The following is a 16,897-nucleotide window of genomic DNA, read 5'->3' as shown; positions in this document are numbered from 1 at the left end:
TGCGTGTGTAAGTTATATGTATCTCCCTCGCGGCGAGCTAACACAGCTCAGTAGAGCCGCAAACGCCTGACGGAAAGGTGCTGCGCTTACTCGCCGGGTGTCCGCAGCTTCTCTCTTCTTGCGCGCTCGCGCGTGCTTTCTCTCCCTGTCTCTCTCTCTCTCTCTCTTTCTCTCCCTCTTATTATTTATCCATCTCTTGCAGCTTTCCCTTCCCCCTTCGCCCCCTGCGTCTCTCTGTCCTCCTCCTCCTCCGCGGCGACCTTCGTCCTATTTTAACCCTCGACGAAATTTTTTTTTGTACCCTGTTTTTCCCGAAGAGGCTAAGCGGCGCTATTTTAAAAAACTTCCATTTTTACGGACCACACCCCCTCGGTCCGCGACGCTCCTCATCTCCCTCGCTCTCTCTCTCTCTCTCTCTCTTTCTCTCTTTCTCTCTCTCTCTCTCTCTCTCTCTCTCTCTCTCTCTTCCTCTTTCTCTCTTTCTCAGTGTCGGGTGGGAAAAAGGAGGTCCCCGGCCGGCCTGGCGTTCCGAGGCGACACGGCACACACACGGATCATTCCCCGGCACTGCCGATACTACCGGCTAATCGCGCGGCGCCGCACGGCAGTATCACTCGACTCTCCGACATCGGCGGCTGCTGCTACTGCGCGGCTGCTCTTTCTCCTGTGCTCGAGAGAGCGCATCTTTCCCTCCCTCTTTCCCTCTGGACTGTCGGCGGACGCGTGTGCCATTCTGTTGTGCACAGTGTGCCGCGCTCTTTCTCCATAATATCTTATAATATATTCTCCGTCTCGCTCTATCGCCGCTCGGATGATCCGGCGTGCATCAGTTTCCAGCGCGGCGCCGATGCATTCTTCTATCCGGCATCTGATGGTGAGTACTCGATTTTTTTATTAATTCAACTTCTTTTTATCGGGATTATTTTCGTTCGACGTAAATGCGCGAGCCAAGAATCCGACTGTCGGGCTGCATGCGTCAGATTGGGCTAGGTCAAGTTCGAAAGCTTCGCGAGTTATTTCAAGCATCTTGTCGCATTTGCGCCTGTAAGTGTAATTCAACCGGGATACCGCCTTGCTACTCTGAAGTTCAATGAATAGCCCTGTAATTGAATTTCAGTGGATCGGGGAGAACTTCTTCGAAGCATTAATTTTCAACTTACAAGTAACTCCTGTTATTTTCGCATCGGTCAATCGAGAAATGAATTGAACCTTGATCTGAAGAATTGCCAGGTCAGGGTAATACGAATAGAAGTATTTTTTTTGTCTTAATTTCCATGCTTGTTTGATGATAAAAGGATTATAATTTTTCTTTAATACGTCAACATGCTTACAAATAGAGTCGATTGCTCAATTTATTTGCAGACAGTATCACTAATGTAAAGAATCGAGCTTTAATCGAACCGTGAAGAGATTTTTATTTACCCAGGAATCCTTTGATGTGTGTCACAAAGTTATTTTTGTTTGCTATTATACTAGATATAGACCAAACAGTCAATTGCTAATGGTGATATGTCTTACGTGGCAAAGAAACCTTTCGTAATCTAAACATTTTTCGTAAAATCAGCGTCAAATTCATTCCGCTATCTTTGAGCTGGGTCTGATGACATTGATTATTGGGATTGACGCCGTTCTTGGCATTATACGCGTCGACGCAATTCATCAAAAATATCTACGAGAAAGTCTTTCATCGTGGTGAAAATAATGGCAATTTTTCGTGCAACTTTATTTGCGGAATACTAGAAAACGAAACAAAAGAGAAGGTAATATAATTCGTTGTTGAAGGTAAAAAGCGTCTAAAACGCAATCATACTTTGAATTTTTATGAAATTCAGCTGAAAACACAATTGCACTGTCTAAAATCCACGTTCACACATAAAAAGCTTTTAAATAATTTAGAAGGTCATTTAAATTGAAATGTTTAAGTTTACGCAAGCAAAACTTGCGATCGATAATTTTAACAGATAACCGGTCGAGATAGAAAATTCTTTGCAAACAATGACGACGAAATATAGCGATAAATCAAATTTGGTACTTTATACGTATAATATGCAAATTTTACATAGGAATTTTATATAAAAATAAATCTAATCAACATACGCACAGTAAAGTACATATCGTTCAGATTTATTTACATTGACTTCTATGCCCGGCCCAATTTTCATTGTTCTCGTATTTTTCATCATTAATTCTTATGTGTTATATTATTTTTTAGATTTGTATTTCCAACAAATCAAAAAAATAATATAACACATAAGAACTAATGATGAAAAATACGTTTCACGTTCACAGCAGAGCTATAAAAAGTGCTTGCTATAATTATATATGAAATGCATTTTATTGTGACCTGTGTTCTGAGTGAAATTGATTTTCAATGATCCTTATTTGAATCAAGATGTATAAATCGCTTATTACGTTCAGCGTTATCGACGATTAATTAATTCTACGTTTACTGTTTACTCTTTTATCGAAACCACGCACATGTTCGCGTTATGACTTTATATAACGCAAGCCAATTTTAATTGTGGATTGCCGATTAATGAGAACTACAAAGTCATAAATACACGGATTAATCACTCGGTAATTAATCGAGTATCATGCGGCTTTTTTTATATAAATGAACTTGAAATTAGCAAAAATGCAATAGAAATTATATTGAAAAAGAAACCAGACGATTGTTTTAAAAATATAACGAAACCATCAAACGTTGACGAAATTTACCTAAGAAGCGCTGTAAAATATCTGAGTGTGCACGATTCCTCGTGAACACGTGTATTTTCCTCGTTTCCCCGGCGCCCCACGCCGCGTTGTATATAGGCATAGACATATGAGACACGCTTTCGACCGATTTTCGGGAGTCGCACGATGCCACCTTACGCTTTCGTGTTTTTCTCGAAAACGTAAACAGCCGTCGTCGCGCTGTGGCACCACTATAACACATCGCAGCTCTGCCAATTACATAACTTTCGTTTACTTATTATACCCGCACGCACGGGTAAAGCCCTTCCTCTCTTTCTCCTATCAATATACATGTGCTCGGCGTATGCGTGGCTGGAACGTTTGATTTTTAATCGCCGACTGCATGGCGTGTGCGCGAATTTTCGTCTTTCTTTTTGAATGCGCGCATCGTTCAAATGCGTTCGCGCGCTACTGCGAACCTACAGAACCAGTTTGTCGAAACGGTTCTTGCGCCGCGCCACTCTCGGTAAAAGAGAAAGAGATATATACACAGCAAGTACACAAGCGCTCACGCGCACGCACGCCTGTAATTTATTATGGCCATCTCACACCGAGTGAAAGAGAGAGAGAGAGAGAGAGAGAGAGAGAGAGAGAGAGAGAGAGAGAGAGAGAGAGAGAGCGGTATTGCTGCGTGAAATGCGAGAAAGAGCTCGAGACAGAGCGAGAGAGAGAGAGAGAGAGAGAGAGAGAGAGAGAGAGAGAGAGGAGAAAGAGGATGAGGAATGAAAATAAATGCTGCGCAATTGCCGGACCGTGCCGCGCGAACAGAAACTAAACGGAAAATTGCGGCTTTTCGTGTTTTTAAGGCCGCACACGCGCGCCGAGGACGCTAATGTACGCTACTCCAGCCGGTGTGCGCCTCTGTGCCTTGCCCCTCGGATTCTGCGGTTTTTCTCTCTTATTCATTGCTTTTCCTGTATTCCGCTTGCAGTTACCCAGTCATTATTTCGCGAAAGTCGGCGCTATTTTTTTCTCTCTCTAATCTCTCTTTCTCTCTTTCCCTCTCTCTCTATATGTATGTATTGGACGGGATGTTATAGAAGACTCGAGGGGATTCCAGGTATAGTATAGGACGGGAGGATACGGGAAAAGCTGAGCAAAACGCCGGTATTTTGTGATTGCATAATTTCAGGCTTTATTTGTTTACCAGCTTCGAATAGTGTACAGCCATAATCGCATTCCCGATATGCAGAATCGCGCATATAAATAAGACGCTGCGGGCGTTGCGAAATCCTTGTACTGATGTGTGCTTTGAGAAAGTTTCCTCGATTTTTATCAAAAGTGTATCTTCGAGTTATGTCTAAATTTAACGCGACTGCCACTGAATTCCTCATCTATCGCGCATACGTACTTACAGGGTGTAAACGTTTTAATCGGCGCACCGCGACAATCGATTATAAATAATTGTGACGAACAAGACCATTCGACGGAACATCGAGATCTTTTTAATCACTTTCCCGCTTTACAGTCGACCGTGTCGATGAGAGTCAGTAGCCATACAAACAAAACATAGCGATAGTCACGATGTCGGCGTCGCTGCATTTTACGCCGACTCATGTCGCGGTTCTCATTATCGCGCTTAATTATCGGGCCGCACTTCTCGTTTTGTACTAATGCGCGTGTATTCTATGTCGCATGTGTCAAAAAACTGAGAATCCCCCCGAATGGGTCGCGAGGTATTTCACGCTGCGAGATACTTATTTAGAAAGAGGAGAGAGGTAAGAGAGAAAAATGCGTAAATCAGTCTGTGAAGCAAATAAATAATTAGATGGGGAACGGAGATGAGCTTGGCACGCGCGCTCGCGCGCGGAACTCGTCGAAATAACGGTTGTGCCAGCGCCGCCGTGTAAACAGGTACACGCACACATATATGTATATACGTATATAATATGTAAGCGCGCGTGCTCGCGCCGGGGAAACAAAGTAAAAAGAAACAGCAGTGTGCCAAGGTGCGCCGCGGCGATATGTGGAACGCGCGCGGAAGATGAGTATTATAAATCGCGAGAGTAGAGAGCCCTTTCAGCTTGCGATCGCCGGCGAGGGAAGAGGAGAAAAAGGGCGCGATCTCGCTTCGAAGTGACCTTCTTTATTATTTCTTTGCTACAGCGCTGCACGCGTATTTATGTCCCTGATGTGCACCTGCTCTCGAGTGGCTGATGTACCGAAGTATACATTCTCCTACACGGAGGCTTTCTCTGGTATGTTTTCATCAGTTTTGCACTCTATAGCCTAAACAAGGATCGGTTTTTATCGAATTCGTGAATTAGTCAAAGTATATAAGAGTTTTATAATCTGAATTACTATATAGCTTTGCGCGCGAAGTCTATACTGCAAAATTAACCACACTACGTGTGGTTAGACCCGGTACAACGCTTTTGGTCCGTTTTAAAGGTATACGCTATTACAAAATGTCGATCGCGAAGAGTTTATTACTAGAATTTCTCGGGATCCGATTTTCGCGATAAAACCATTGTACCAATGTCGTTATCCGTGTACCGTGCACGATGAGAAATTGCAAGCGCTCGAGATTATTTTACTCTCGACGACGATAATTTAGTCTCGGATCGGGAGTCGACAACGAACGGACGAGCTCGCATTATTGGCGACGACAGCTTGCCCGCGCGGTATATGTATACCGATTTTTCCGCTCTCGTATATATGTGCAAATCCAGAAAAAAACCGGACTCTCCAGAGGGTCTGAGTGAACACATTTGAAATTTGAGGGCACACCTACCAGACCAACTTTTTTAGGTTCCTTAGGCCACCCAGAACCCGAAAAACCTTGGGTTCCCAAGATTAAAAAATACCTATTTTTTTGCCGGGTAGTTTAAATTCTCTTATGGGAATTTAGCACGGGGAAAATTAACGAAAACCAGGAAAATTCCACTTTTTGTCTGGAGGCGTAATTTAAAAATTTATTTTAATAGAATCGAAGTATTGAAAAAAAGAATTGATTTGAGGGCTGGTGGGTTAAAAATGGTTGCCTAGGTCAAAAGTTGTTTAAACTTGAAAATGACAAAAAAATCACCAATTTCTCGATTTTTTACGAAACTCAGCGATTTTTCTTATTTTTAAAATCCTTATAACTTTTGATCCCAGCAGTCAATTTTGACCACCCGGGGCTTAAATTGTAGCTTTTCTTTTCTTCTGCTTTCGCTTTCAAAATTTAGATTAAACATATTACTGGTTTATCAGCTATATATATGGCAATGAAAAAGATAAAAAAATAGCCACAATCGATGGGCATATATATAGCTAATCGTAAAATAAAAATGTTAATCTGATTTTTGAAAGCGAAAGCAGCAGAAAAGAGCTACAATTTGAGCCGCGGATGGTCGAAATTGACCGCTGGGCTCAAAAGTTATAAGGATTAAAAAAAAAAAGAAAAATCGCCGATTTTCGTAAAAAATCCAAGTATTCATGATTGTTCGTTATTTTCAAGCCTAGACAATTTTTTCCCTAGGCAACCATTTTTAACTCACCAGGCCTCAAATTGAAGCTCTCCTCTGATACTTCGATCCTAGTAATACAGATTTTTGGATTGCACCTTCATAGACTGAGTGGGTAAAGTTAAATCGTGGATTGTTTTCGATAATTTTCCCCGTGTTAAATTCCCATAAGAGAATTTAAACTGCCCGGAAAAAAAATAAGTATTTTTTAATCTTGGGAACCCAAGGTTTTTCGGGTTCTGGGTGGCCTAAGGAACCTAAAAAAGTTAGTCTGGTAGGTGTGCCCTCAAATTTCAAATTTGTTCACTCAGACCCCCTGAAGTGTCCGGTTTTTTCTGGATTTGCACATATAAGTCCCAGCCGATTTATTTACTGCACGTGGATCGTTAATCTTGTTTGCGATATTGCGAGTTTGTTTGCACTTTTTGATTTCCACAACGTCGCATGTGCGTGCGCGTGTGTGTATGTGCGTGTCTGTGTATACGCAACGATGTACACAGTCATACGATCGAGCTCGATCTTGTTTGCCCAGTACTCGTGTTCCATACACCTTTTATTCCAAATATATGCTCATTGATAATACGGTTTTTTCCAAGATGGAAATTTGCTCGAGCCGCGATGACGCGCGTGTTTCCTCGTTGTTTATTGCCGCGAGCGCAGCTTGAAAATCTGGTACAACCATTGTACATCGGTCTGCATGTACACACGTTGTAATCGTTGATTCTTCGCGTCAACATTCGCAATTCGCGTGAGATGCGATCTCTATTAATATGCTTCATTTCTTCGTCGCGAGAATTATCATCTTGATCAAACAAATCCATCGCAAGCTCTCTTTACCACATACATCACCTTTGACAATCAGACAGCCGTATATACCCCGGCATACACGTCAATGGCATATATACAGCATACAGAATTTGACCTTCACCGGCGAGACCAATTCCATTGCTCGTCCATACGCGAGAGCAGAAAGCATCTCTTGCAAGCGCTCGGTTCGCTCGCCGATACATTTACAATCGTCGTCATCATCGCATGAGCGGGCAGTGCGCTGTACGCGCAGAAATCGATTCAGCGCACGAGACCGCATCGCTTCTGCACTCCCCCCGCCCATCGATCGACGGCCTTTTTTCGTCACACATTTCTTCATCCTCGCTATTCTAGTCTCGCCGCATCTCAAGCGCGCGCACGCACTCTCTTATCTTCGGCGCGTCAGAAGAAGAAGCTGCAGCTGTATAGGAGAGCGATAAAGCTGCCGCCGCCGCCGTGCGCTTCTCGAGAGGACCAAGAGAGAGAGAGAGAGAGAGAGAGAGAGAGAGAGAGAGAGAGAGAGAGAGAGAGAGAGAGAGAGAGAGAGAGAGAGAGAGAGAGAGAGAGAGAGAGAGCTATTATTAAACCGGCCGGCAGTGCGATGCGGGCACCGTACAGTGTGTGCGGCGTCTTTCTTGGTGCGTATGTGTGTGTGGGGTGCACTGAAATCGGCAGGATTTTATGTATACACACTGCTGAGCGAAGCTCGTTTACGAGCGTGTATCTATCCGCGGGGTGACGGAGGGAAAGCGTGCAGCCGCCTGTTCCAAATGGTGTGGATAGTCGACTGACCGACAAATGGGTCGAGTGCATATGCTGCACTGCAGTGTGGATATAATTGTACATTTGCATGGCTTGCTATACGGTTTTACCAAACGAAAGGTAGAAACTGCGTTGAGGAAGGTTTCGTCGACATACTACGCGGTTATACTCGTGCTCTGTAAATATAGTCTTATGGCAAACTTTTGCCTCGATTGCTTTGATCGCCCGACTATATGGTCTTTGGTGTGGCAACCTTGAATAACCTTGAGTTTTTTAAGTAAACTTATTACATCTCACGTAGTCGAAACTATACGCAATAGCCCCATATCTCTTATTATTCATGGTTAAACGTTATCGACGAATGATGTTTCTCAATGAAAGTCGCGCTTCAATGAAAGTTGTGCAGTGCCTGTCTGTGCATGGGGGAATTATTTATAGCCAGCGATGATAGTCTAGATATGATTTTCAGGGTCTTTTGTACCAACGCATGTCGCAGTAATCTGGATGAAATTTTCATTATCATTAGTGTCACAGTGTCATGGTTTGTGCTTGTAGTAATATAGGTAGATGGAAATTTATACTTTATTATACGTATACGTGAGTTATATAACACATCGCTATACGCGGAGCAATTAAATCGATATGAGAATAGAGGTCGCCCAAATTACGAGACTAGTCAAAAACAGAACAGTATAACGCTTGCTTCGACGGTAAACTGTCTCATTACGCCAGGAGCGCATATGACTCGTTAATAAAGTATGATACGAATGCAACTGGAGCGCGAAAGTGAAAGAAAAGGAGAGACAAATAATGAAAGAACGCATTGTCGTCGTCGTCGCGTTTTGTTTCATTGCCATTGAGCGAATTTATCTTTCGAGCGCGCGAAAAGCTCTCGGCGCGCGTCTGCCTTCGATACATCCATATTATATTATTTGCCGTATATATATGCACACACTGCCTGGCTTATGCGTTGCTTTATCACGCTGCTGCACGAGAGATAAATACGATGCTCTCACTCTCGTAACCATACACATACTCGACTCTCTCCAGTGTACGCGCGCGCGTGCGCGAACGAGCGTAAGATATAAACAATTAATAATTACACGCTTCTTAGGTTTCCCGCTGCACCTTGCGCCGTGTTGTGCATTGCCCGTATTTGCTCGTTATAAATCAGCTGCATGTGTGGCTGGCAAATATTTGACACGCCGCGGTGAGGGAAGAAAATCATATTCTGAAGTTTACACGGAAATGATTTACATTAACCGCATTTCTGATGCCGAGAGACATGTGAGATCATTCAATTTTCTGCTGAACCCGCGACTGTCATAAATAAAGTTTATATCTCTATTTTTTGTTTCCACACCGCGCGCCGTGCAGTAATTAATCGATATAATCCGCTTCACTTTGGCGCTGATAAGATATTCGAAAAATTGTTCTTCGTCATATAAAAGTACCGCCGTCGTTCTTAATTTTCCGAGACTTTCGTGCCAGTTGTTCGATTATTAAGTCACATTGCAGCAGCTTAATCCCAATTATACATCCGCATTTCTCCCGCGCGTGTAGACGAATTTGCCCCATCAGCGCGCTTCCGAGAAAAAGGGCGTCTGGTGCGCAGTTCTTCATCTTTCGCGTAGTGCATCCCTCTTATTAATCTGCGCGTCAGAGCGACGAACGACGTTCGGAAAAAGGCCAATAAAAGGCTTTCCCCTCGAGGCGGCAACACGCGCAGCTTTCGTACACGTACACACGATGTTGCATAGCTCGCGCGCAGCGCGTCACCGATGACGCCTTATCGCTCATAGAATAAAAGGAAGAGCCGAGCGTGAGCGCTGGCACATAGTCCGACGCGTGGCTCTATTGTTCACGAATCTTCAGAGCGCGAAGAAAAAGTTGTGAAAGCTGCGTCGACCCTTCGCCCCGGCGGTGCACATAGGTATGAGAAAGACAGTACATATAATTTATATCGAACGGATTAAAACGCACTTTTTTGCGCACGATGCGCTTATTTTAATCCCGAACTCCCCGACAGAATGTGGTTCGAGTGACCGACGAGCGATCGCGATTTCTAAGCAAGGCATATCACGCGGCAACGAGCCCTGCGCTTCATACCATTGTACTGCAAAGCACACACGGTACACAACCGCATTCAATGGCTTATACATGCGCGCCGACGGCTTCAGCTATAAAATCTCCCTCAACGAGCGCAACTCGCGCTGAAGAAGGAAGAGGAAGAAAACAGATGCGTGCAGTGTGTGTGCGAGCGCGCGCGCGAGGTCTATTCAGTCGCGTGCTCGCGCTCACGATGACGGAGAGGATAGAAAGTTGCCGCGCGGAGATCGCGCGCCGTCTATTAGACACACGAGCGCGCATAGTTCGCTGCCTCATTGTTCGCGAGAGTTGCGCGATAAAGGCGCGATAAGGCCTCGTTAAGGCGCATCAAACGCCGAGCGAAAGTACTGCGGCACATACCTAATCTATCCCCCTCGGCCCGTATGGAGAAAGAGCAGAATGCATGCACCGAACGATTACCGCAGCGGCGATTTATAAATGACGCGCGCACAATGAATGGCAGCACACTGATGGAGGAGGAGAGGGACGGCATGCCGGAAGAGCGCTCTCTGTCTTTCTCTCCCTCTCTTATTCCATACTTTTCTTCCACACGACGCAGAGATTCGCGCTTCCCGCCGCGGCGAGCAAACCGAGAGGGACCGTCGTCGTCGTGCGCGCCGCGCTAGTCGTGATTCGCCGCAAGCTCCCGCGAGAACACCGCGAACTCGCGCTTGATACTTATATACCTATATACATGCGGGCCGTTCGTATAATCGCGCCGAGAGTTTTCCCGGAGCACCTTTAGTCGCTCGCTCGCGCCGCTGTTTTTATAGGTACATTTCAATTGCCGGAAGATGCACTGTAAAGCATTCCCTCATGGGAGAAAGCGCCGTTGAAAATCGTATTAAGGGCTGCAGTGACACGATAAGCCGTTGTTGCGTAACGCGCGGGACGATGATCTAATGTTTACACGCAGCTCGATAGGTCAATATAATATACAGTGCTTTCTCCGTCAGGTGTTTTTGCGAAGCATCGTCAGAATCGATTGTTTGGAAGAGATTGTATCGGTGGCTTTTAATCAACTATTTTAGTACAGGGTTGTTATTATCGTGCCATAACGAGTTATTATCACAGCCTCGGCTCAGTGGAGCACAAAACAAGCTCCGATTTATCCGATGCAGCGTAATACAGGCGTGTTCCAAGCCGTATCCTCTCCGCCATTCTTGAGTACAAAAAACGTAAAAAAATGTAAACTTTTACAAACAGGATAAACTATAAAAATCGCACTTTCGGCTGACTGTTTCAGGATAAAACGGTGAGCAGCTGTAACATGCTGCTGACGGTGGCATGGGTCGAGGTGCTTTTGGCAACGGCCATCGGAGCGATGGTGCTGTTGTCCAACTACTGTTCGTCTTGGCTATTCTGGAAGAAAAAGTCGCCGAAGGATTCTGGTATGTTCGCTATATATAAATCAATCATCACACGCGCGTGCATATCAACCTTCGCGTTGCTAAATAAATATACAAGCGCCATGCACGCACTCGAAGCTCATTGATTGACTGGGCGCGATAGATCCTTTTTTCCGCGAGCTCGCGCTATCGTCCGCCGAGTTGAGAAAATAAACTACTTATAACGAGATTTACGACGCGCTGAGGCTTGGAAAAACTGAATATCCCTCATAAATATCAATCTTTCAAAATTAATTAATCAGCCCGCCGGGCCGCATATAAACTGCAGCCGTTCAATCACAATATAAATCGCGGCACTGATGTGTCTTTAAGTATATAGCGATGCAATTTCATTCAATGAACGCATATTGTATGTATATATATATATATATATATATATATATATATATATATATATATATCGTTCGTGCGCACTGTCCAGATACCGCAGACAGCGTGCAACTGCCGCAGAAGAAGTCGAAAACGGTTCAAGATGTGCCGGGGCCTGTATCCTTTCCCATAATCGGCACTTCGTGGATATTCTTCGGATTCGGACCCTACCACATAGACAAGATCCACGAGGCGTACAAAGGTAAGAGATCCATATAAGCTTGAATTTTCTTCTCGATTCGCGAATTATCGGAATCAATGCAGAAATCGGGAGCAATTTGTTTATCTGGGTCAGTGGGCTCGCGTATCGAAGGGGTTCCTCGCGGTCAATTGAATATTCGCGTCAATATTGACGCTCTTATTATTGCGGGCAGCCTTGATATGCTCAAATATTTTCGGCATCAATAACGAGGCGGCCGTCAGATGTATCGTTCTTTAATTCCTTATTTAAGAGCAGATATGAAGATGCGATACGGACCGGTGTGCAAGCAGGAGTCTTACTGGAACTGGCCGATTATCTCGGTGTTCGACCGCAGTGGAATCGAGACGATTCTTAAACGTTCCAGCAAGTATCCTCTGAGGCCCGCGCAAGAGATAATATCGCATTACCGACAGACCAGGACCGATCGATACACCAATCTTGGACTCGTCAATGAGTAAGTGCACGCTAATTATTTTCTCTCGTTTCTTTTTTCTTTTATTGCTGTATAATTTGCTCTTTCGATCGATCGTTTTAATACAAAATTCGTGCTACACTGTTAAGGAATGTCGTCGAAATGAAAGTTAAGAAGTAGCTCGAAGAAAGTATATAGTTTACACAAAAAATTTGTATTTGCGATAGCCTATAAATAGAATTGACGTTCTTGTCGCAATTATTTTAGTGGACGCGCGCAATCACGGCTGCGCACGTTCACAGAGCGTTAATGATCGTAAATTACGCGAGTTCGCATGTTATCAGCAATTGAAAAAATGGATTCATTATATTATAATTAGGTGAGCGCGTTTATTATTCCTCGTTTGACCAAATCTTCAATTTCGAAAGTAAACAAGTGATATTATATTATTATATTATAAGTATTATAGTATACTGTCGTTTGAGATGATTGTGCGACGTATTTACAAAATGAAACTTTGAACTTGGCGAAAATTCGCAGACAAAAAAAAAAATTATTGGATTTATTTAAATCAGTTCGATAAGAATATTGTTGGCGGATGCGCATATCCAAAAGAAAAGTACGAAACTTGCTTGAATAATCATTTTTCACTCGGCTGATCACGAGCTTACTAACGCGCGCAACACTAAATCATGATGATGATGATAATTGTGATAATGTCAGAAACTATAACTAGGCAGGGCGTAACGTGGCAGAAATTGCGGGCTACCCTGACGCCGGAACTAACGGGGGTTAAAACCATCCTAGGTTTCTTTCCCGCGCTCAACGGCGTGACCGACGACTTCGTCGATCTGATACGGAATCGAAGAACCGGATGCAACGTGATCGGATTCGAGGAACTAGCATACAGAATGGGTCTCGAGAGTAAGTTTATGAATAGAGTGCTTATGCATGCGAAGTGATTTTTACTTAGTGGCGAAGTACACCTTGAACCGGTATATAATTCACTGCGACTGCGCTTAAGGTCCATTATATAATTACACTGTTAATTGATTTGCTTGAATTACGTTGTTTAGGCACGTGCATGTTGATGCTTGGTAGACACTTGGGCTTTTTGAAGCCAGAATCTGTCGGTACGTTGACGAACAGATTAGCCGAAGCGGTCAGAATGCATTTCGTCGCCTCGAGAGATGCCTTCTACGGCTTTCCCACGTGGAAACTGTATGCCACATCTGCCTACAAGAACCTGACGGACAGCGAGGAGACGATTTACAAGTAGGGTTAATTTTGTTTTTTATTTTAATTCGCAAAATATATATGAAATTTGAGCAAAATTTACCCATGTTCTCCATTCGCTCGTTAGCATAATTTCGGATCTGATCGAAGCGACTATAAAGGAACATCAAGAAAGCGCAAAGGACGAGAGCATCGAAGCAGTTTTTCTGTCAATTTTGCGAGAAAAGACTCTCGACATACGGGACAAGAGGGCTGCCATCGTAGACTTCATCGCTGCCGGGATTCACACAGTGAGTGCACACTTATTTTTCGTACATCTACTATCGCGTGCGCATAATACTTATTCAAACGGAAAACTGTAGGAAACGAAAAATTATCCCTTGATTTAGGTGGGAAACACGTTGGTGTTCTTGCTCCACACAATCGGCAGGAATCCGGAGGTTCGAAAAAAGTTACAGGAAGAAGCGGACTCTTTGGTGCCTCCACGCTGCGACATCAGCATGGGCGACCTAAAGAATGCCAAGTATATTCGAGCTTTCATCACTGAGGTATTCAGGTAAACTTACGCCCAAACAAACTTCTTGGTTTTTAGTAAGTACGTCAGAAGTGCGTCGCAAAGTGTTTATCATCCTCGCAAACATTCCTGTATATCCATATCGTTCTTGTACGATGCCTTGCATATTTCATTGGCTACGACGTCATTATAAAGATAAAAAATAAAAATCACATCAACACACCTTACAAATAAAGTATAAATCTTTCGTTATCTCGACGAATCCCCGCACTCTTCGGAATGCGAAAATCGCGTGCTCGCGGTCTCTGGCACGCGATCCAAAAGAAGCGCAAAAAAGCAGACTTTCGGCGCAAAAAAAATAAAGAATTCACACATACTTATAACGAAAACGCGTCGGCTGCGCCGCGACCCCGCTGCCTTCTGGTTTTACGACCTATCACACCCTGCTCTCATGAGCGGCTCTGCAGCGCGCTTGTATTTGTGTGTTTCATCCTGTTCTCTTCCGCAAAAGTTCGACGACTTTGGCGCACCTTACACCGTCGGTCCATTCATCTCCTTGGATTACGACGTGGCGTAATTTCGCCGGTCGGTCAGTCGATTGCTCGATAAACGCGGCAGGTCTCCTGCACGGGATATGCGATAGAATTTAAATCAACCCGCCACTCGTGTACATACACCCGGATTTCACTTTATTTTTTTTCGCTCCCTCGTCAAGAGTCTCTTGAGATGCCGCTTTCGATGTGATTAATTTTGGGCTCCTCTCACCTGCGCGCGGGATCTTTCATCTTAGCATGTGTGTGAAGCGTTGGGCAATGGTTTTTCTCTTATTTTAGGTTCTTTCGACCGTATTTACCTTTTTTTTTTAAATCAAGTGTTATGAAATTCCACGAGAATTAAATTGTCGGTAAATAAAAAAAATTCGGTATGCTCGGCTCGTGGATTGCGAAGTCAATGAAATTAATGAATTGATCCCCCCGCCCCCCCCCGTAGATTACTGCCGACGGCGCCGTGCATCGCGCGAATACTCGAAGAATCGGCTGACCTCAGCGGTTATCATCTCAAACCAGGGGTAAGTAATCCACACGTATCATCTTGCGAGATACGCTTGTTCCATTTTTATTGCAAACAAAGTTATATGTGAACCATCAAAATTTGACTGTTACAGACTGTAGTGTTGCTTCACACTTGGATAGCCGGCTTGGACGAGGCGAATTTCAAAGATGCCGACAAGTGCATACCGGAGAGATGGTTGCATCCAGAAAAATATGTGCCACACTCACCTCTGCTGGTTGCGCCTTTCGGTTTTGGTCGACGTATCTGCCCTGGCAAACGATTCGTCGAGCAAGCTTTACAACTTATGGTCGCAAAGGTTAGTTATATCTAAATCTGCAATTTTAAATGAGCGTGCAAAATGTTAATAGCGTATACCCTTTAACGTGTAAGTTGATGCTGAATAATACTTACTCTGTTTTAGATGGTTCGTGAATTCGACGTAATCGCCGATGAGGAACTCGGCCTGCAATTCGAATACATAATGGCACCAAAGGGACCGGTCACGCTTTCCTTCCGCGATCGCGTTGACGTGACGTGAGAGAGCAATTCAATCGCTCTACGAGATTAATCATCATGACCGATAGGTCAGTGTGGAAAAGCAAACAAAAGTGCGGGGAGAACGGAAAAGAATCTAAACTAGAAGAAAAGAGAGGTAGAGGGACCAAAAATGAAGCGAGAGAAAATGATTTGTTGAAAATATGATCAACGGAAATCAATGGTCATCTGGGAAAGAAAGAATTTCAGCGACAATCTGCAAATTTCCGTTTCTTATATACTATTTCTCATCTTTTCTACGTTTTCTATGTGCGATAAATGTTTCACATGCGTACGTGATTTTAGCTCGGAAATTCTTTTAACTTGCTGATGAGAAACTTGCAGATTGTCCGTTTCGTTTTTTTCTCTTATATATTTATATATCGTATTATATTTCCAGTACACGTGTTGTATATTTATGTGTCAATATGCTTTTTTGTTCCTCTTCATGTGTGAAGCACACGAGTGCATCGACTATGTTTTATTCGCTGTAATTATTGTATCCGAATCGTTTATGAACTGAACAAATGTCGTAATAATGAAATAGAATAATCGCTTAGAAGTGATTTTATACCCAAGCGTTATTTATGTATTACGTTTTTTTAGTCGTATGTAGCGTGGTGAATTATGTATGTATGGCTATAGATACATTTTATTAGAACTAAAAGTGTCTTGAAATTTGGATTGTTCACCGTCAATTTATACGTATTCAAATTTAATTAATTCGGAATATGTTTCTTATCTTTGTAATCTGTACTCGTGATGCTACAATGAGCCATTAAGATCGAGGCCTGTAAATACGGCAAAAATTGTAAATTATTAGTCATAGTAAACAAAACGGAAATAATATGTATACATACACACCCACACACACACACACATATACATATATAAACTAATAGGATATATTTGTTACACACGGGTATATACATATGTCTATTTATTGTGTTGTTAAACTCTCATTTCTTTGAATAATGTTAGTTCAATAAGTATACAATCCCGTTTTGGTATAGGCTATTGAAAAATATCTTATTTTTCAGCAGTATTCGTGTCTTATAATTATTAAAATCAACGTATTTCGTTTAAATATAAATAGTGTTAAGTCTACGATGTATGGTATTTATTTCATTGCTGTAGCTGAGTAATCTTACTATTTTTCAATAAAAATGCTTCTTAGAGAGGTATAAATGTCTACCCGTTATACGAAGATTCTATTTTATAGTTTTAAAATAAAGCTATTTTAATAAAAAGTATGCATTTTTTTTATTTAGATTTACTACTTATTTAAAGTGCATAATCTGTTAA

General features: G+C 43.1%; 1 protein-coding gene across 5 annotated transcripts; it reads left to right on the top strand.

Annotated features, from left to right (window-relative positions):
* Positions 1-742: 742 nt before the first annotated feature.
* On the top strand, positions 743-16,842 carry CYP314A1 (cytochrome P450 314A1). 5 transcript variants are annotated; one of them, XM_032598780.1, is made up of 12 exons: positions 9,235-9,687; positions 9,784-11,041; positions 11,110-11,254; positions 11,694-11,843; positions 12,099-12,297; positions 12,992-13,179; positions 13,332-13,530; positions 13,619-13,781; positions 13,881-14,047; positions 14,996-15,074; positions 15,171-15,374; positions 15,480-16,842. In XM_032598780.1, exons 2-12 carry the CDS (start codon positions 10,979-10,981, stop codon positions 15,594-15,596), a joined length of 1,674 nt encoding a protein of 557 aa, XP_032454671.1. In that variant the 5' UTR covers positions 9,235-9,687; positions 9,784-10,978; the 3' UTR covers positions 15,597-16,842. The 5 variants fall into 5 exon arrangements, with proteins under 5 accessions (NP_001166018.1, NP_001166019.1, XP_008211968.1 ...); NM_001172547.1 differs by lacking the exons at positions 9,235-9,687; positions 9,784-11,041 and adding an exon at positions 743-874; XM_008213746.4 differs by lacking the exons at positions 9,235-9,687; positions 9,784-11,041 and adding an exon at positions 4,680-4,934.
* Positions 16,843-16,897: the final 55 nt, after the last annotated feature.

The sequence above is a fragment of the Nasonia vitripennis genome, chromosome 4 (genome assembly GCF_009193385.2).
Source record: "Nasonia vitripennis strain AsymCx chromosome 4, Nvit_psr_1.1, whole genome shotgun sequence".
In the NCBI taxonomy this organism is placed as follows: domain Eukaryota; kingdom Metazoa; phylum Arthropoda; class Insecta; order Hymenoptera; family Pteromalidae; genus Nasonia; species Nasonia vitripennis.
Note: the sequence above shows the minus strand (reverse complement) of the source record. Positions and strands in the feature narration are given on the sequence as shown.